This window comes from Zalophus californianus, chromosome 2 (assembly GCF_009762305.2).
Source record: "Zalophus californianus isolate mZalCal1 chromosome 2, mZalCal1.pri.v2, whole genome shotgun sequence".
Taxonomy (NCBI): domain Eukaryota; kingdom Metazoa; phylum Chordata; class Mammalia; order Carnivora; family Otariidae; genus Zalophus; species Zalophus californianus.
The window spans coordinates 126,302,835-126,325,021 of NC_045596.1; the positions used below are offsets into that span (position 1 = coordinate 126,302,835).

The 22,187-nt window shown below is 35.7% G+C and overlaps 1 protein-coding gene across 3 annotated transcripts in view; it reads right to left on the reverse strand.

Moving 5' to 3' along the window:
- The window catches only part of LRBA (LPS responsive beige-like anchor protein), a 737,558-nt gene that overhangs the window by 541,002 nt on the left and 174,369 nt on the right, over positions 1-22,187 (reverse strand). For all 3 annotated transcript variants that reach the window (XM_027597848.2, XM_027597846.2, XM_027597847.2), the window contains 4 exons: positions 4,388-5,440; positions 3,277-3,455; positions 2,091-2,244; positions 1,275-1,455 (listed from right to left, as the gene is read on the reverse strand). In XM_027597848.2, the coding sequence (XP_027453649.2) occupies positions 1,275-1,455; positions 2,091-2,244; positions 3,277-3,455; positions 4,388-5,440 (1,567 nt within the window). The remainder of the gene's footprint in view (positions 1-1,274; positions 1,456-2,090; positions 2,245-3,276; positions 3,456-4,387; positions 5,441-22,187) is intronic.

Here is a 22,187-nt window from a genome sequence, read left to right on the forward strand (position 1 = left end):
TGGCACATACAAAATTAATAGAGTCAAAATATTTAAATTATATTACTAACAGAAAATTTAAGGAAGTATGTTATAACAAAGAACAGGAATACAAGTTAAACTATGTTCAAATTCTAACTTTACCAATTATAGCTTTTGGATTTTGAGTAAGTTCTGATCTCAAATATCTTCATGAGTAAAAGAAAATAATTGCTGACTCACTGAAAATCTGCAGTAACAAATGACAGTAGTCAATAAATGATAGTTTTGTTTTTTATACTCACCATTTGAATCTCTTAATTAAAATTTTAAAACAAACTTCTAAAAATTGTTACATCAAGTTATTTAGAGCATCCTAAGTTTAAAAGTACTTTGAATAGCATTAAAAATAATCATTGCACCAAAAAAAGTTTACCTGTTCATGTAACAGATATTTCTGCTAAAAATGGGAAAATCTTTCATTAACTAATTAGATTTTCCACTTTTAATGTTATATTTCCACAGATGCCTTATTTCTGATCTATCTTCATGTGGCCATGGTTCCTAACGGTTTTGTTTGCATTTCTTCGTCCCCTTCTCCCTAGCTGCTTTTCTCCATTTAATAAGCAAATCCTTAGCAAAGTTTCACTATTTACAACTAGATAACAAGAAATCTTCTGCATCGAGAAAAATTCTTCTGTGTCACTAAAGGAAGCCCTGATGACACTAAAAATTCTTTTTGTGTATTTTAACTTTTCCCTAAGCAAGAACTGCCTCCAGGAGAAGAACAGAGATTTAATAATTTCAGGAACTGCTTCAACAAATTACCAGTTTATTTTGACAAAGGCTGTACTGGAATGATGATAGTTTAGAACCTTGCCACTCAAGTGTGTTTGTAAGAGAGCAGTTTCAACATCACCTGGGGTTTGTTAGACAATTACAGACCTCACCTCAGTCCTATATGACCTAACTGCATTTTAACAAGATCCTCTAGTGATTCTTGTATATGAATCATCTTAAAATTTGAGCAGCACTATTTTTGAGCAAAAAAAGACCAGAAGAGGAATGGTAGTGGTGACCATAATCAACCTGAATTTTTCAAAACATGTCCTTCCTCTAGCCAACTTTGCAACCACTACTATAGCATAGTACATACATAATCTTCACTCTTTGGAGGCTAAAAAAAAAAAACATAGGATAAACTGTCTAGCACACATTTTTCCACTAACAGGTGAAAGATAATTTTCAATCTAATATGTCAATTTTACTGAAAAATGTTCAAGTAAATTCCTAACTAGTGGGTTTTAACATCTCACCTAGTCGGAGACACTGCCGCAAAATTCCACCAGAAGACATACTTTTTTCAGCTTCAATTTCAGTAAAGCCAAGAGAACTTGCAAATATAAGCACATCCACAAGGCTGATTAGCCTCTGCAAAAATGTCACAGAGGCTTCTATTGAAAGGCCTTGAGTAGGTTCAATATTCTCCAGCTCATGCTGTAAGGAACAAAATTTGACATTTACATCTATATTCTGATCAACATCTAGTTTTCTTAGATACATTTCCCAAATTTCTGTTTTATAAAAAGCCAGGCTTTCAGATATCTAGTTCAACAGAATGATTTCCTTTTTCATCTAAAAAGAAGGCAAAGGAGGGGCGCCTGGGTGGCTCAGTCAGTTAAGCATCTGCCTTTGGCTCAGGTCATGACCCTGGAGTCCCAGAATCGAGTCCCACCATCGGGCTCCCTGCTCAGCGGGGAGTCTGCTTCTCCCTCTGACCCTCCCCCCCTCATGCCCTCTCTCTCGCTCTCATTCTCTCTCTAATAAATTTTAAAAAGTCTTAAAAAAATAAATAAAAATAAATAAATAAAAAGAAGGCAATGGAAATGCATAGGTGAACCACCATTAATCATATTCACTAGCTGACTCATCCCTAAGAAATCAACATACTTTTTTAGGCCTTTCATTCCTGGAATAGATTCTAAGGTCCTTTCAGGTAACTGTAGAAGATCCAGTTGCTTTTGCCTTATAACACCTATGATACATAGTAACCACCACATTCAACTTTTAATCAACAAAGATTCATAACAATCATGTTTTCACACCAATTTTACATAGAAGTTAAGTCTTACTGTAGCCGATGTAGCTGCTGAAAGCAACGGCAGTATACCCCCACAAGCCATGACCATATTGTCCATCACTTGAGAGATGAGATGAATTGTGTTGTGTACAAAGATGACATTATCACTGCTATTCACGAAGTCCATAACTGTCTTTGTTGAATGGCTGTCCAAAGATAAATGATGTTTACTGATAAAGCTAAAGAAAAGAAATCAGTTTGCCTACTTGTGGGGAGGGAGGATAAGAAGGTGCTTTCACTTCATCTTGAAAGCTGAGGTAATGATAATGATATAGCAGGCATATTGGGGATGTACTTCCTCAGAAGATGTAGACCATTCCATCTCAGGAGATACTATCCATGCCCCTTTTCAGTGCTGAAACATATAACACTATTCATCTTGTATACCAAAAGTTGAATTATCCTTAACTGGGAACAAAACTGAGAAGTCATGTAGCAAAAATTAAGAGGTAAATGGTGTTAAATGTGCTATTAAAAATGAATTTTCTATTAACATTTTCTTAGATAATCCCATAAAATGTTTTTAAACAGTGTAAGTGTAGTATACAAATAACAAACCAGTGATGCATTTTAAATCATAAATCACACAATAGATAATCTGAAATATACAGAGGTTTTATACTAAAACTACATTGGAGAACTGGATGTTATATTTAAAGTCCAATTTTTTTTTTAATACTCCTACTAATAAACCACTTTAGCAGATCAATCTTCAGGTGAATTATATGCTATAAAATATGCTACAGGAAATCTGCAGCAAAATTTTTAAAAGAAAAATCTCTGACTTTAAAGCTTTTGTAATTCAGACAGGGTAGCTCATTTTAATAATGGAGAAAAAATTGTAAATTCAATAAACTGTACCAAAGAAATAATTTACATTCTACTTTTTAACCAAATGTCTGAAATTAATTGCAAAATGTTAACTATATAAACTTCTTTAAAAACAAAGACCAGGGTCCCTGGGTGGCTTAGTCAGTTAAGCATCTGACTCTTGATTTGGACTCAGGTCATGACCTCAGGGTTGTGAGATCAAGTCCCACATTGGGTTCCACATTGGACATGAAGTCCGCCTAAGATTATCTCTCTCCCTCTCTAAAAAAACCAAAAAACAAAAAACAAACAAAAAAGACAAAGACTAAACTTTATACACATCTTCTATAACAAACACATGGACAAACCTTCTCCACATCTGTATATCTGTTTCTATTGAAAATAATAGATCAGTGAGCAAACGCTGATGCATTTGAGACCATTTGAACTCAGGAATACGAAACATAGCGGATCTGGAATCCCTCCTTTGTCCAGTAACTCCATCTGGTGCTATTCCTTGACCTGGTTCCTCCTGCCGCCTTGACATCTAATACAGAAAATTTAAAAGAGTAGTAAAATAAATTCACTTCAAAGAAGGCATTAATAATATAATAGCTTCAATGCAATTCATCTAACAAATAATATTTTCAGATACTAAGGAACCAAATTAGAGAAAAATTATCAATGAGTAGTAACATTAAAACTTTAACACATTTAGAGCAAAGTTATCAAAAATGCTAAACTACCATAATTCAACAGTAATTAGCTTGCAACCATCTTAGTAATACCACCAGCAAATGCAGCATTTTTTAAAAGAATCAAGATTCTTAGATTTGAATATTAGCATGAAAGAAGGCAGGGTCTGGACTATAAATTGGTTAGAATTAAAAACAAACATAAAGGTAACAGAATTAAGAACCAACAAAATGGTTGGTTGAACAGAGTGGAAAATGACAATATGCAATCAACCCCTGTCTCCTGAATCACTCTGAGATACTAGTAAAAGAGAAAGAAGTACCTTTAGATCTCAGAAAGGCCCCTCCCCTCTTACAAAGCAAACAGACCTCACCGTCTGTTTCCTCATGGAAGGAATTTTAAACTACATATTTTATATATAAAATTAGATACTGACAGGTGGTTCTGCAAGAAGATAGCCCTAGATTGTGCTGGAGAATTAATGTACTAACTATGATTGGGTTATCAAATAAAGGGCAAAGGCAAGTATTTCCAATATTCGTTTTATAAACTAGAATTATTAAAATCCTAAAACTTGATAGTAGTAACTTTTGGTGATGCTGTGGTGAAAATAATAATAAAAGCTGCCTTTAATGAACTCACACTAAAATCTTGTGCTAAAGATAACAAATGTAATCTTTATATTCATTATATTTATATAATTGCAAATAGGGTATGAACCAACTCCAAAATAAAATAAAATGTAAGTGTATACCCTTGCACTAAGACAGTAAATATAATCACCTCAGGCACAGGCTGATGGGGTTGAGATGCCTCCATGTTTGTATTGGCCTTCAATTCCAATCTCTCAGTATCTGTAGCAACACTGGAAACATCCAATTTAGCAATCCTCTGCTCAGAAGTAGTAGGAGACTCAAAGACAGGAGAATCACCAATTAATTTGGTTTCTCTCATCAAGTTAGCTGCTTTCTTCCCTTCCTCTAGCATCTCACCAATGTCTGACTGTGCAGGTGTCTGGGAAACAGTAGTATCTGGTGATGTAGCCGAAGACCCTGATGCTGTCATAGTCAAGATTCCAGAATCTTTGGAATCTTGAGTTTCACTGTCAGTTTGCTTCTTACTTACAGCTTCTTGCTCTTGAAAGATTAATTTGTTGTCATTACTAAGCATGTCCAGTCTTCCACTGCCTTCAGATGCATCTGGAGACAAACTATCTTCTCGGAGCTCTGTGGGTAGACTGGCTTCCTCAGTAGGACCACTTTCCACCTTCAGTTCTACATAATCGTCATCATCTTCCTCTACCATAGACTTATCCAATAACTCTGGCACCTCTGAGGCATCCTCTTCTGAAGGAGAACTTATAGAAGCAGTTACTTCACTAACAGTCATTATACCTGTGACACTCGTTTTAAAAGAACTAGAGGAAACAGTCTCACCTTCTATCATATCAGAGGATACTTCTAAATCACCTGTATTAATTGTTTCATTTATCAATGTTTCTTCTAAAGGGACTTCATCTAGTAACTCCTGACTTTCTTGACCAGTTTTCCTTTCTTCATTAGATGGGTTAGGAGTTTGCAGTTCAACGATGGAAGCAGAGTCTACTGAAACTGTCTTCTCAACAGTTGACTTTTCATCACTATTTCTGGTGCTATGAGGAGACACAGGACAAGCCTTCATATCTGATTGCTGGGATGCTACTGAAACATTAACATCCCTGCTAATGGCAGAGACTGCTTCAATTGGACTTGAACATTGCCCTATTTCTTCATCAATTTTTCCCTGGTGTTCTCTGAACATATTGGCAAGATTTTCTTTGTGTATTTCAAAAGTGACCTAGATGAAAAACATAAAATCAGTCAAAATATGCAACAAAAAAAAGGAAGAGCATACAGAATATAAAATTAAAATATTTAACAATTTTTCAAATAAATGTTTTATATAATGCAATAAAGTAATGTTCCTAGAATATCCTTATCTTATAAAATAAAAAGTAAGTCAATCACAAAAAACAAAATAATAAAAAAAAAATGATAGCCAGACTTGATGCTGACAGGTAGCACAGCATTAAACCACAATAAGAACATCTTTAGTCTATTCTTAAACATGTACATGAAAAGAATACACTACTCTACTGACCTCTATAACTTGTACCAGGATCTAAATATATACTTACCATTGTGAAGGGCTTTGTGCACTAAATAATACATTGTTTAAACTGCAATGAAAACCCATTTCCCCATAATTTATCCTCAACAGAGCAAAAAAAAAAAAAAAAAAAATTTACGCCCACTATTACAACAGCTCTCCATATATTTATTAAGTTAGTAAAACATTTTCCTACTAAGCTAATACAAATTCTTTCAGCAATGAAAAAAGAATCCAACCCTTCCCCAAAGGTCAACCACAATTTTCTTTCTTTTTTTTTTTTTTGCCTTAACAACCACAATTTTCAAAGTCTAAATTGGTCAAAATAACCTGAAAGTTCCAGGTCATCCATCCATCCCTCCATTCCACTTCCATGTGAGTGACTACTATGTAACTGGCACTGTGAACATCCCCATTATCATGGTTAGCCTTATAACCATTTACCTTGATAATTTTCTTATCAAAGATTATTACAGCCACCATTATGTGATTTCCACTGGTGTTATAATAGGAAACATCCCTCAAAAAGAAATGTAATACATGCAGAAAGTATAGGTATAATTAAGTTTAACAATGCTAGAACTGCCTGTTCCTGTAATCTACACTATTATAATATATACAGTAAATTGAACCTTTAGTCAACAAATCTTTATTGAGCTGTAGTATGGGAGGGTGGTAGTAAATGACAACAAAAGATGATTATTTGTGCACAAAGATCCATAGGCCTTTTTGAATCATAGGCATGTATACACATGGGTAAAAGGCAAACAAATGTATAAATAATGCGTTATGCACACATTTTTTTCTATAGCAATTTACTAGTCTTTACTTGGGATATATACAGTATGATGATATCATAATGGGATACAGCTCAAGACAGAAATGTTTAGGAAATAAACATTTTCCTAATTGTAAATCTTTGGGAAACTTTTTTTAATATTTCAAAATGAAATGCATATATCCCACACTAAAGAGTAAAACAGCACAGTAAACATTAATATCAATTTCTTTTATAACCAGAAAGCAAATATTTTCTTGAACTAAGTTGTTTGTTGTTGTTGTTGTTGTTTTTAAGTAGGCTCTACACCCAACATGGGGATTGAATTCATGACGCTGAGACTAAGAGTCTCATGCTCTACAAACTGAGGAAGCCAAGTTCCCTGAACTAAGTTATTTTAATTGTCCAATTCCTCCTTATTTATTCAGCAAAATGTACTGAACATCCAAAGCATGCCAGGCACTGTGTGATGAAAAACACAATGTCCCTGCTTTCATGGAACTTATATTCTAATGAAAGAAACTGACAACAAAAACATACAAAAATATAAAATAATGTCAAGTAACAGTAAGAGCTTTGAAGGGGAAAAAAGAGAATAACTGAAGATGACAGGTTAGGTGGGAGGGTATGTTTAGAGTAACTAGGGAAGGTCTCTAAGGATATTTATTACATTGAACAGAAATAAAAATAAAGTGAGAGAACAAGTTACATGAATATCAAAAGGAAAAGAATTTCAGGCAGGAGGAAAAACAAATGCAAAGTCCCTGGTTGCCAAAATGAGCTTGGTATGTTTGAAAGAGAACAGTAGATGGTAAGGTCACACAGGTAGGGATTGGCTAGATCATGGTTATAGAGAATCATAGACTGTATTAAAGACTTTGAATTTTATTCTGAGTGTGAGAGAGCCATCAGAAAATTCTAAGTAAGCGGAAGACATCTTATTTCTTAAAGTATCATTTAGTCTATTTAGAAAACTGACTTTAGGAAGATCATCTACACTGATGTGACTATTATTATTGTCTAAGGAAGGCAAGTTTCATACTACCAACCTCACAGTGATTTTGAAAACAGATCCTTTATTTCAACAACGGTGTATACGTTTAGTTTTCAATAATCATTTGCTTTGATTTTACTCAAATTAAGAATTTTTAAAATTTCATCATAAATTATTAAAATATATCAAAACATGAATATGTACAATTTATACATACAGATTAAAGAATAATCTTTTTAAATCCCATATACCTACTACCCACGCCAAGAAATAGAACACCACTACCTCACAATTCCTCTATGTGCCCATCCTCAACCTCCCCATCCCCATCAAGAGGAAATCACTATTTTGGCATTTCTATTGTTTCCTACCTGTTTCTTTTTTTAACAGTTCTACTACCTATATAGTGAACATACTTATCGTGTTTAGTTTGAGAAGCTAGTACAGCACAAACCTAGCCAGCTTTATGAGGAAAGGGCAATATTACCATAATTAACTAAAGGCTACCAGAAGACAAGCTACAGAGAATCTATGAATTGGAACAGGGCTTCAGTTTCTCTAAGAGAATACATAAGGCTATTCCTGGGAAATCTGTTGGCAAGGCCATCTGGAAATACTGGGAAATACGTAGGTCAGAAGAATTGAAGCATCTATGAGTGTGGGACAGGTAACAGATACCTGGCATGAATAAGGTATAGGAAGTAGACTACTTTATATTTCCCAATTCTCACCACGGTCTACCTCTACTCTCAGAAGTAAATCAAAGGAGACCACTTTTTCAAGGAGTGAAGTGAGAATGTTCAAGTGATCCAGGCAGGAGGACTAGAAGAGAGAGCATAAACTGAATCAGTACGTGGTCAAGACAAGCCAAGTAGTTCTAAGAATATGGGCCTATCACATGTTAAGTAATTTGTTCTCAGGTTTTAAAAAAAAAACTGTTAAAGGGGCGCCTGGGTGGCTCAGTTGGTTGAGTGACTGCCTTCGGCTCAGGTCATGATCCTGGAGTCCCGGGATCGAGTCCCGCATCAGGCTCCCTGCTCAGCAGGGAGTCTGCTTCTCCCTCTGCCCCTCCCCCCTCTCATGTGCTCTCTCTCTTTCTCTCTCTCAAATAAATAAAATCTTTAAAAAAAAATCTTTAAAAAAAAACTGTTAAAAGGCAACTGGCATTTCACTGACAGTAGCTTCCCCCTATATCTGTTAAGTAAAACTGTTCCAATTTAGAAGGACTGTCATATGTCTATTACACAGCTGCCATCCTGGGATCTCCCTTCATCATTGTCCTGGAGATCTCTTCTTATCTCTCTCCTATGTCACCTCTCCTGTTTCTTACGTCCCATATCTTTCTCTTCGTTTCATTTTCTCCTTTTGGTGCTGTATATCACCCAGTACCTTCTTGAAAAGGGGTATATATAAACTAAGTTTTGAGATCACACTTGATTAATAGATTGATTATAAAACCATAGGTTGGAAAGCATTTAACCTCAGATTTTGAAAAGTATTTCTTCATTGCCTTCTTATTTTTGTGCTTACTGTTGGGAAGTCTGAGCCTACTCTGATTCTTGATCCTTTATAAGACCTATTCTGTTCCCTGTAAAATCTTATAAAATCTCTTTGCTCCTAGTGCTTTCAAATTTCACACTGATTCTCAACATAGGTCAATTTTCATCCATTTTGTTAAATATCCACTGGGCCCTTCCAATCTAGCAACAAATACCCTTGGTTCTGGGAAATTTTCTTAAATCAATTACTTTTTACCTTCGTCCCCTTTTTCACCTATTCTCACTTTTTGGAATTAATATCTTTTGACACTGCGCTGAATAGTCCTCTAATTTTCTTACTATTTCTCTATTTTCCATGTCTTTGTCTTTTGGTTCTACTATCTGGGAGAGTTCCTCAAACTGACCCTTGAACTTGTTTTTCATTTCTCCTATGTGACTCTGGGCTAGTCACTTGACTTTTCTGCTGCTTATATTTTTCTTCTCTAAAATGGGTAGTATAGGAGTATCAAAAATCCCAGACTTCAAGTTATATTACAAAGCTATAGTGATCAAAACAATAGGGTACTGGCACAAAACCAGACACAGATATCAATGGAACAGAACAGAAAACCAAGAGAGGAACCCACAACTACATGGTCAATTAATCTTTGAGAAAGCAAGAATATCCAATGGGAAAAAGAATGTCTCTTCAACCAACAGTACTGGGGAAACTGGACAGCAATATGCAAAAGAATGAAACTGGACCACTTACTTATTCCAAACACAAAAATAAATTTAAAATGGATTAAAGACCTAAATGTGAGACCTAAAACCATAAAAATCCTAGAGGAGAACACAAGCAGTAAGTTCTTTCACACTGACTGTAGCAACTTCTTTCTAGATATGTCTCATGAGGCCAGGGAAATAAAAGCAAAAAATAACTACTGGGACTTCATCAAAATAAAAGCTTCTACACAGCAAAGGAAACAATCAACAAAACTAAAAGGCAACCTTAAGAATAGAAGATGTTTACAAATGACGTATCCGATAAAGGCTAAGTATCCAAAATATATAAAGAACTTCCACAACTCAACACCCAAAAAACCAAATAATCCAATTAAAAGGCGGGCAGAAGACATGAATAGACATTTCTCCAAAGAAGATGTACAAATAGCTAACAGACACATGAAAAGATGTTCAACATCTCATCATCAGGGAAATACATATCAAAACTACAACAAGATATCACCTCACACCTGTCACAATGGCTAAATTCAACAACACAAGAAACAACATGTGTTGGCAAGAACGTGAACAAAAGGGAACCCTCCTGCACTGTTTGTGGCAATGCACACTAGTACAGCCACTCTGGAAAACAGTATGGTGGTTCCTCAAATAGTTAAAAATAGAACTACCCTATGATCCAGCAATTGCACTACTAGGTATTTACCTAAAGAATACAAAACTACGAATTCAAAGGGCTACATGCACCCTGATGTTTATAGCAACATTATCTAGAATAGCTAAACACTGGAAAGAGTTCAAATTTCCATCAACTGATGAATGGATAAAGAAGATGTGGTATATATTACAATGGAATATTAGCCATAAAAAAGAATAAAATCTTGCCAATTACATTGACATGGATGGAGCTAGAAACAATTATGCTAAGAAAAATAAGTCAGAGAAAGACAAACACCGTATGATTTTCGTCATATGTGGAATTTAAGGGGGGAAAAATGAGCAAAGGGAAAAAGAGAGAGATAAACCAAGAAACAGGCTCTTCACTACAGAGAACAAACTGATGGTTACCAGAGGGGAGGTGGGTGGAGAGATGGATTAAACAGGTAATGAGGATTAAGGAGTGCACTTGTCATGATAAGCAATGGATAATGTATAGAAGTGTTGAATCACTACATTATACACCTGAAACTAATATTACACTGTATGTTAACTAGAATTTAAATAAAAACACACACAAAAAAAACAACAAATGGAGGTTTTGTGACCACAGACTTAAAAATAAGTAAGATCTGTAGCTCCCAAATAAAAGATATTAAGAGCAAAAAAATAAAAATATATTCAAAACATAGAATTTTATATATACAAAATGCCAAAGATTTGCTTAATGTAAGCATCAACTTTGTAGAAAATAAAAGGGGTATATCCTAGGGAGAAAGGTAGTATACATACATGAACCATCCAAGATAAATAGACAGTGATAGGCTCAGAAATTTTCTGAAGTCCATCCTCAGGCTAAGTAGCTGGGAAAGACAAATTTTGGGGCAATAAGTTTGGAAACAGATCCAAAGGCTGGTCTCACCACAGTCAAACAGCAGGCTTAAATGTTCACTGGTATACTGTTCTAAATGTATGCTATTTCCATTGCATTACTGGTCACCAAGTCATAAAAAGATCTACAAATCCAGGGGCACCTGGGTGGCTCCATCGGTTAAGCATCTGACTTGATTTTGGCTCAGGTCATGATCTTGGGGTCCTGGGATGAAGCTCCAATTCAGGCTCTGAGCTCAGCAGGGAATCCGCTTGGATTTTCTCTCTCCCTCTTCCTCTGCCCCTCCCTTGCTTGGGTGTGCTCTTTCTCTCAAATAAATAAATCTTTTTTAAAAAATTTAAAATAAATCCAAATAACAAATAAGCTGGAACATTGGATAATTAGTAGAGTAAGGATAAATTTTCATCCTCTGACAAACTCAAAAGTGATATTCCCTAATGGGGGAGGAGGGAGCACTACCCTGGTTCAACTAACATATGTATCACAAAAGAAAGTTATCAGCAAAAATACTGTAATCCATCCCAAAACCAAGTATGTTCCTATACTGAACATTGTTTTAAAGAATAAAGGAAACAGATTTGGGACTGAAAGTTAGAACCTATGGTACTGCCACTATGAAATTCATTCAGTGTATTAAAACTGTAGAGTAAAATATCAAAATCCTATGACTATCTTTGCCCAACATAATTTTTAAGATGAATGCCAACTGTCATCTTAAAATGGTATACAACAGGAATTTAATGGATATCTTGAAACCTTAATATCTGATCTACATGATTACATCCAAATACTACAAGTAATTATATATTTTGAGTTATTTGGTAATAGGTATAAACTTAGAAAAAAATCTGTAAAATGAAACTAGTCCTGAATAAAAGCATTCACAGTTTTATATTAATACTTTTATTAAGGTTACTAACACAGTTGTCTCAGCTAAACAAAACTTTGATAATACTTTATTGTATTCGCAGCATACAGGAGTCTCCCTACTCTTACCCATGGTTTTACTTCCCACAGTTTCTATTACCCATGGTCAACTGCAGTCTAAAAATATTAAATGGGAAATTTCAGAAATAAACAATTCATGAGATTCATGTTGTGTGCCATTCTGAGTAGCATCATGCACCATCCCATTCCATCCCACCTAAGACGTGAATCATCCCTTTGTCCAGCATGTCCATGTTGCATGCGCTGCCCATTAGTCACTCAGTAGTCATCTCAATTATTAGATCGTCTGTCACAGTGTCACAGTACACGTGTTCAAGTAACCCTATTTCACTTAATAATGGTCCCAAAGTGCAAGAGTTGTGATGCTGGTAACTGATATATGCCAAAGAGAAGCCATAAAGTCCTTCTTTTAAGTGAAAAGGTAGAAATTTTCAACTTCATAAAAGGAAAAGAAAAAATTCATATGCTGAGGTTGCTGAGATCTACAGTAGGAAAGAATCTTCTATCCGTGAAACTGTGAAGAGGAAAAAAAAATTGTACTAGTCTTGCTGTCACACCTAAGGCCACAAAAGTTATGGCCATAGTGTGTGATAAATGCTTAGTTAAGATGGAAAAGGCATTAAATCTGTGGGTGGAAGACATGAATGGTAAACGTGTTCCAACTGATAGTAACATGTTGTGCCAGAAAGCATTGAGCTTCAACGAAGACTTCAGGAAGAGATTCCCTGAAGAGTGACACCAACCCATTTACTACAAGGGATGGTTACACAAATTCAGGAATAGATCTAGACTGAAAAATATAAAAAATACTAGAAAAGCTATATCTGCTGATGAAGTAGCTGCTGCCACATTTGTGGCAGAGTTGGAAGAAGTTGATTAGGGAGAAGGACACCAAGCCACCTGGCTGGCTCAGTCGGTAGAGCATGTGACTCTTGATCTTGGGCTCATGAGATTAAGCCCCATGTTGGACGCAGAGATTAAAAAATAAAATCAAATAGCGTGGCAGAAAAATTAAAAATAAATAAATAAGTAAATATTTTAAGAAACTTTTTTTTTTTTTTTAAAGGAAAAGGACACCATCCAAAGCAAGTCTTCAACTGCAATGAGACTGGGCTCTTCCGGAAGATGTCCAATAGAACCTACATTCATAAAAATGCAAAGGAGGCACCAGGGCATAAAACATAAAACATACAGATAAACTCTGGTACTATGTGGCAACACTACAGAGCATATAATAAAGTCAGGCATAGTGTACAGAGCAAAGAACTCACATGCTCTCAAAAATAAAAATGAAAAGTATATGCCCATGTTCTGGCAATATAATCAGAAAGTTTGAGTGTCAACCATCTTGTTAATGAAATGGTTCCACCAATGCTTCATCCCAGAAGTGAAAAAAAATACTCGGAAGAGGAAGGGTTAGAATTTAAAGTCCTATTATAGACAATGCACCTGGTCACCTTGAAACCTGAATTTTGGTATTGAAAATTAAAACGTTAAGATTGCATTTTTACCTCCAAATATAACCTCACTGCTTCAGCCCCTTGACCAGGACATCATTTGGTTTATCAGTGCCACATCCATCCATCTGGTATCTGATTACATTTGATCAGCAACTGACTAAGACCCTAATCTGGACATAATGCAATGCTGGAAATCATTCATTATTGCTGATGCAATAACATTCATCAAGGCTTCAATGGATGAATTCAAACCAGAACCTGTAAATGCCTGCTGGAAGAACTTATGAAGTCATGAACAATTTTAAAGGATTCCCAGGGCTGATGGAGAAGTCAGGAAAATTATTCATTCAGCAAGACAAGTTAGTGGAGAGGATTTGCTGAAATGCTTGATGATGAAGTGGAAGGATATATGAAAAGTCACTGAAAAGTGTTAAAAAATGAGGAATTGAAAACACTTGTTGAATCATCTACAGAGGAAGAAGAAATGGAAGCAGAACCAGCAATGCGAACATACAAAAATTTGCCTAAGTATTTCAAATGGCACAGCAATAAAGGACAAAATTATGGAATATGATCATCTAAAGGAAGAGAGCATTAAAGTCACACATCTGATCACCGAAGGATTACAACTTCTGCAGCAAATCTTTGATGCATTAAAAATAAAGTCAACAACTTCCCATTACAATGTTCTTCCAAAAGGTTTTTTGCAAAAACAATCTTCCAACTATCAAGTATTCCCAACCATTGACATCACGTGCTCCTGACATCCAATCTCCAACAATGATCCAGGATCACCTGAAGCAGATGATCCTCCTTCTGATGTATTGTCACAAGGTCAACAATAGCCCTAATGCAATATCACAATGCCTACATATATACACCTCACCTCATCACATCACATCGGCATTTTATCATCTCACATCATCACAGGAAGAAGATGAGTACAATAAGTTATTCTGAGAGACCACATTCTCATAACTTATTATAGTATATTGTTATACTTGTTCTATTAATGAATAGTCCTAAACTCTGTATATATTATGTTTTTTCCTATACATACATACCTATAATAAAGTTTTATTTATAAATTAGGCACAGTAAGAGTGTAACAACAATAACTAATTATAAAATAGTTCAGGCAGCAACTGGGGGTCTTGGAACAAACACATTCCCTATGGGTAAGGGGGAACAACTGTAGGGTGTTACACAGAACTGACCTACTCTACTGTTTATACTTAATTTAAGGAATTTCTCTTGTATTTCCATTGCCCTCTTCAGAGCCAACAGAAGATACATATTTTTGCTATCACAAATTATCTCATACAGATCTGTTTTCATGATGCTTTTGCTAGTATTCATTAAGTTACAATTTAAGTCAACTTATGTTGACTATCAACATAGTCTTTTTAACCATTTGATATGAGACTCTTCATTCTAAAGATAAAGTGTAATTTTGTGTAATATATTTTTGTCACCTTCTATCTATATTCAAGACTAGCAGACAAACTTTCAACTGGACGTACAAAAAGAGAGCTCGGGGTACCTGGCTGGCTCAGTCAGAAGAGTGTGGAACTCTTGATCTTAGGGTTGCGAGTTTGAGCCCCACGTTGCGTGTAGAGACTACTTAAGTAAACTTTATTTTTTAAGATCTTATTTATTTATTTGAGAGAGAGAGAGATCAAGCGCAAGCTGGGGGGAGGGCAGAGGGAGAGAGTGAAGCAGACTCCCCGCCAAGCAGGGAGCCTGACATGGGGCTCGATCCCAGGACCCCAGGATCATGACCCGAGCCGAAGGCAGACGCTTAACCAATGAGCCACTCAGGCTCCCCTAAATGAACTTTAAAAATAAGTATATAAATAAGAAGAAGATTAAAAAATATCATTTAATGTTAAAATTTCAAGAGCAAAAGATGGTTTATATAATATATATTTCAGGGGCACATGGGTGGCTTAGTAGTTTAAGCACTGGATTCTTGATCACAGCTCACGGCTTGATCTCAGGGTCATGAGTACAAGCCCCACCTTGAACTCCACACCCAATGTGGAGCCTACTTTAAAATAATAATAATCATAATCATAATAATACACATTTCAATTCAAAGCAATGTACACTTTCCTAAAGTACATCCTGAATCTGCCACAGAGAGTGTCTTTCCTTCTGTATTATACAGATTTGCAGTCAAATCTGTTTTAAATAGTGCTTTGTATTTCCTAAGCAAACCAACTTGTTTATTATTTCTTCTGTAAATATGAATACTAGAAATTCTTTAAAAATTCTGAACCTGATTTTGGAATTTTTCTTTAATTTACCTCAATACTCTAAAAGCTAAATGGCAACTGAGCAATTATCATTGTTGTTATCTTTTTTGATACCGTTTTTCCTAAAGGTATTTGTGACTGATAATTCCTAATTAATTACCAGATATTGTTCTAAATTACCCAGCTAAAAGACTAGTCATTAATCTTCACAATCATTTGATAGCTAATCTATAGCTGTTTGTAATGTTTGGAAAGCACTTCAATAAACTACTAGAGTTAAAGATACTCATGAGCTAATAACTACATTTATTTTGCCATTACTTTCAGCTTAATTGGTACTCAAATTTACTAAGAGATAAAAGATAATACATCAAAGATTAACATTATTAATCCATATATTTAAAAGATTTTAACTTATAAAAACTGAGACTTTTAAATGTTAAAAGTTTAAGAACTGGCCTTTTTCTTCAAGCAAATGCATCTTTTCATGGTATGTTATTTTCCTATGGAAATATCAGCTGAATATGACACACTAACTTCTAATTCTCAGGTTGCCAACATTTCATAGCTGATAAATATGATATTTTTAAAAACAGCTGAATCTTCCTACATGGGATATCAATCAGCACAGCTCAAAATGATCACTACCACACAAGAGATCTTTTATAGAGGCTCTAATCCCACAGCTTGCAACAACAATGGTATAAGGTAACAGATACAATAAAGTCAAGTTATTAATATTTATCAGGTTATAAATATTTACTATCTATTTTATACAAAGCATCTTGGTTACAAATCTGAATATTCCGGTTAAACCTAAGTTCTTAAATGCTACCTTAATACAATCTTAATGGAGGGGTATCAAGAATAAGGCCCAGGCTATAATAAGAAAACTACTTAAGAGATTATTTAAAAAAAAATCAGCTATTAAAAAAAAAGGTGGGTTTGTTTTTTTTTTTTTTTAAGTAGGCTCCACGTCGAGCATGGAACCCAAGGCAGGGCTTGAACTCATGATCCTGAGATTGAGACCTGAGATGAAATCAAAAGCCACCCAGACGTCCCATAAAAAAAATTTTTTAAGTTTAATAACAAAGAGGAACAATCCTGTGAGGAAAACAAGTCGTATACATAATATGCACTATACATTCACCATATAATAAACTGAAAAGCACTGTTTGAATAGGGTAATATATTTTGATAGGGTTCAGAACACACTACCACGGGGCATCTGGGTGGCTTAGTCGCTAAGCGTCTGCCTTCGGCTCGGTCATGGTCTCAAGATCCTGGGATCAAGTCCCGCATCGGGCTCCCTGCTCAGTGGGAAGGCTGCTTCTCCCTCTTCTACTCCCCCTGCTTGTGTTCCCTCTCTCGCTGTCAAATAGATAAATAAAATCTTTTAAAAAAAAAAAAAGAACGCACTACCACAAAATATGGCACATCAGCATACTGAGTATTTTAAGATGAAGGAAATATAAGAAAAAGCAGGTGCTGGAGGAACTATCTGACCTCTCTGATCTCCCCCGCTCTCCAAAGCCTCTCATGTGACAGGTGTCCTCCCTAAACCCTAGAGGAAAGGAGCATTCCTTATGCCGAAAAGAATCCAAATGAACAGGTCTTGCTAATTTTCCCCCAGTTTACTACCCTTAACTCATACCCTCTGTCCTATTGTGTTTTTTCATGACTTTTCACTCTTCATCAAACCTAGTATAAAAACACTCAGGTTTAACCCTTTCTTTGGGTCTTTCATTTTCTTATAAAGGCTCCCTTGTAACGTAAAACATATTAAATACATATGCTTTTTTTCTGTTAATCTCTATTTGTCAGTCTAATTTTCAGGCCCCGCCAGGGACTCTAGGAGGGTCAAGGAAAAAGTTTTTCCTCCCCTACAATTCACATGATTTTAATATAAAACAATATGTAGGGGCGACTGTATGGGGTAGTTGACTGACCCTCTGACTCCTGGTTTCAGCTCAGGTTGTGATCTCAGGTTCGTGAGATCGACCCCCGTGTCAGACTCCGCGCTTAGCGCAGAGTCAGCTTCATATTCGTTCTCTTTCCCTCTGTCCTTCTGCTCATACTCTCTAAAATAAATAAATAAATCTTAAAAAACAAAAACCAGTATGTAGTGTGTTTCCTCCTACCACTAGTCCTCACCTGCATAATTTCCAACAATCAAGGGATCAGTCATTAATTTATTATGTATCTTCCCAGCATATTTTCGTGCATACACACACAAACAAATTCTCATTTTCCTACTCGTTTTACTAATATGCACTATACATACTGTTCCATACTTTTTGTCACTTATATCTTAGTGAACTATCTCAGGATAGTTTCAATTTGCAGTCCCTTGCAAATGAGTAAGTTGAGTCTCTTTTTATATATCTAAAGTAATTTGTTTTTTTGGATAGCAAACGTGGGTAGGGAGGGACAGGTTGAGAGAGAGAACCCTAAGCAGGCTCCACACCCAGCACAGAGCCTGACGCTCAATCTCACGACCCTGAGATCATGACCTAAGCTGAAATCAAGAGTTGGATGCTTAACCAACTGAGCCATCCAGGGGTCCTCTAGTAACTTTTAACTTAGTTTTCTATGGATGTTTGAATATGTCTTTTGTCCATTTTTCTATTGGACTTTCTTTTTCTATCTTTCTCTAGGAGAACTTTATATGTTAGCAATGTTACCTTTGCTCTGGTTCTAAATAATTTTTTTCCAATTTGTCATATGATTTTGACTTTGCTTATGGTATTCAGTTTGGTTTTTGATCACAAAGATTTCTGTTTGTTTTAATGGAGTAAAAACTATTAGCCTTTCTTTTCTCTTTAATGGTTCTAGATTTTAAATTATAGAAAATTCTTACACAATCTAAGACTACAGAAGAATACTCTGTATTTTCTTTTAGTACTTATTTATGGCTTTTCTCCCCCCTATTTAATTAATCCATACTTTAAATTCCCTGATGCTCCAACTTTTTCCCCCCCTAGGTCAATCTTCTATTGTCCCAACACCATTTATTGAATAGACCATCTTTTCCCTGCTGACTTGAGATGCATCAGTTATAATATACTAAAGACTTTATGAAATTTCCTGTATTTCTGGATTTTCTTTTCTGTTCCCCCTGGTCAGCCTATCTTGTCATGTATCAATACTACACTTTTTAAATTACTGACATGTGGTAATATGTTCTAGTATTTGGTAGAGTCAATCCCCTCTCATTGCTTGTTACAGAGTTTTCCTGGATATTTTTATGTGTTTTGCTGTACTTTTCCTTAATAATTAAGCTTTAACAATTAGTTAGTTTTCTCCCCACCAAAAGAAATATGATTGGTTAGTATTTTCTTGATATTTCACTAATTTTATAAACTATCCAAAAGAAATGTTAAGTTATTACAACTTTATGATGTTGAGTCTTCCTATTCTAGGAAATATGTTTTTCCATTTGTTCATGCTTTTTGTGTACCCTTTGGGAATATTTTAAACATTTTTTTAAGGTTTTATGTATTTGTCAAAGAGAGAGAGAGCACAAGCAGGGGGAGCAGCAGACAGAGGGAGAGGGAGGAGTAGCAGGCTCCCCGATGAGCAAGAAGCCTGATGTGGGACTCGATCCCAGGACCCTGGGATCATGACCTGAGCCGAAGGCAGACACTTAACTGACTGAGCCACCCAGGCGTCCCCACTTTGGGAATATTTTAAAGACTTTTGCAAATAATTTGAAGTGTATTTAGAGATAAATACATTACTGGAAAATACAGAAATTACATGATTTGCCTAAAAATACCTGGAAGCACCTGGAAGTAGCAGGATGATGCTGACATTCAAGTTTGGACTTTAGTAATAAATACTCATTTGCAAAACAGAAAAAGATTAAGGACACAGAGAGATGACATGCAGAAAAAATTTTTAAAAAGATGTGTAAAAGAATGGATGGTCAAAGAACACGATTCATTTAAGACACTGAGTAAAGCAGTAAAGCAATAAAATTAAAGGATTTCTAGGCGTGAACAATAAAAAGAGTAAATAAGCATATAAATGGTAAGCAGGTATTAGACTATTAAAGGCTTTGCAAACCATGAGAAGGAGACAAAACTTTATCGTATAGGTTAAGGGCAAACTTTATTTATCCATGACTTGAAAAGGCAACTATATGATCTACCACAGAGAAATTAAGAAATTATTTTCAAATGGATTTGACTTGTATACCCTACTATTCTACTCATATGAAGCTTAAAATAAACCTCCTACAAAAACAAATGAAAAAAAAAAAGAATTTAAAAAAATGGAACATAGTTATATGCAATCTCCCAAGGAAAGACAAAAAGCAAATTTTCAAGTAGAAAAACTATTTTTGCTAACATTGACAAAGATTCTCTCCTTGACCACACTTCTGTCAGGTTCCTCTGAACCCTCTTCTCAACCAGGCCCTGTCCTTGCCAGCATCTCTGAGTTTCAGCAAGAATTCTGCTAAGTCGGGTTAGAAAGAATCTCCACCCTCAATATCTGATCACCCTGAAATCTGATGGAATTTTTCAACCCCACCATCCCCCAAGTGACACCTGATCAACCTGACCTGCTTTCAGGAAGAAGTCTGTTGAACCATTATCTCCCCTGCCCGAGATGTTTCCTCTTATTTTCTACTCACTGAGCCTCTTCCCCACTCCTACCCTGCTTCTTAGCCATAAATCCCCACTTTTCTTTGTTGTATTCAGAACTGAACCGAGTTAGACACTCAAGTCTCTTTTCCCTTGTTGCAATAGTTCCTGAATAAAATCTTATTTTAGTGCTTTAACTGATGACACTGATTCTCTTTAACAGTATCATATATATATATATATATATAATCCTACACGTATGCTATATTAAATAATGCTATTCAATCTCAAAGGCTTTAAATTAATTTTCAGTATATATATATATATTTTTTAAGATTTTATTTATTTGTCAGAGAGAGAGAGCAAGAGAGCACAAGCAGGGGGAACAGCAGGCAGAGGGACAAGCAGACTCCCCACTGAACAAGGAGCCCAATGCAGGGACTTGATCCCAGGACCCTGGGATCATGACCTGAGCCGAAGGCAGACACTCAACGACTGAGCCACCCAGGAGCCCTTAATTTTCAATATATTTTTAAAAATTATCTTCCCCAATTTTTCTGAACACAGTTTTGGAGAAATCCAGAATATGAAAAGTAAAAGTAAACTAATTCACTCAACCATTTCCTTCTAGAATTTTAAGTGGTCTAATATGCAGATGTTACATCAAAGTTATATCAATTTTTGGTCTGAAGTTCACCTTTTTTTTAGTAAGCAACCCTAATAAATCGGAAAAAAAACTTTATCCTTTCAAACTATGATTTGTGAGCAACACTTCCTTATTAACACCAAGTGAAGATGCAATTTAAAGAGAGGCTTTCCAATCACTTAGTACTTTCTTAATCTCTATAAATACCATATTAACACATGGAAACATTGTACAATTTAAAATACACATTTAAAAGAATATATTCTAGGGGAGCCTGGGTGGCTCAGTCGTTAAGCATCTGCCTTCGGCTCAGGTCATGATCCCAGGGTCCTGGGATTGAGTCCCACGTTGGGCTCCCTGCTCAGCGGAAAGCCTGCTTCTCCCTCTCCCACTCCCCCTGCTTGTGTTCCCTCTCTCGCTGTGTCTCTCTCTGCCAAATAAATAAAATCTTTAAAAAAAATAATAAAGAATAAAAGAATAGATTCTACCCTCAACTTCCTTAGAATATGAGAATTTCTATGTAAATCAACAGTCGCTCCCCAGTTCCACAACATGCTTAAAAATACACATGTAATAAATACCAAGTTAGGTTCATTTTGGTAGGCAATACCAGATATATTTTTAAATACTTGTAGCAATAGCTGAGATATACAGAATGCTTACTTTATACTGTTTTAAGCATTTGGCATATATTGACACACATAATCTTCAGAGCAACCCTAAAAGTAGGTAGTAGTATTTTCATTTATATGCATCAAGATAGGAAGCACGGTGACATAAAATATCAGTTAATAGGGGCGCCCGGGTGGCTCAGTCATTAAGCATCTGCCTTCGGCTCAGGTCATGATCCCAGGGTCCTGGGATCGAGCCCCGCATCGGGCTCCCTGCTCCGCGGGGAGCCTACTTCTCCCTCTCTCACTCCCCCTGCTTGTGTTACCTCTCTCGCTGTCTCTCTCTCTCTCTGTCAAATAAATAAATAAATAAATAATCT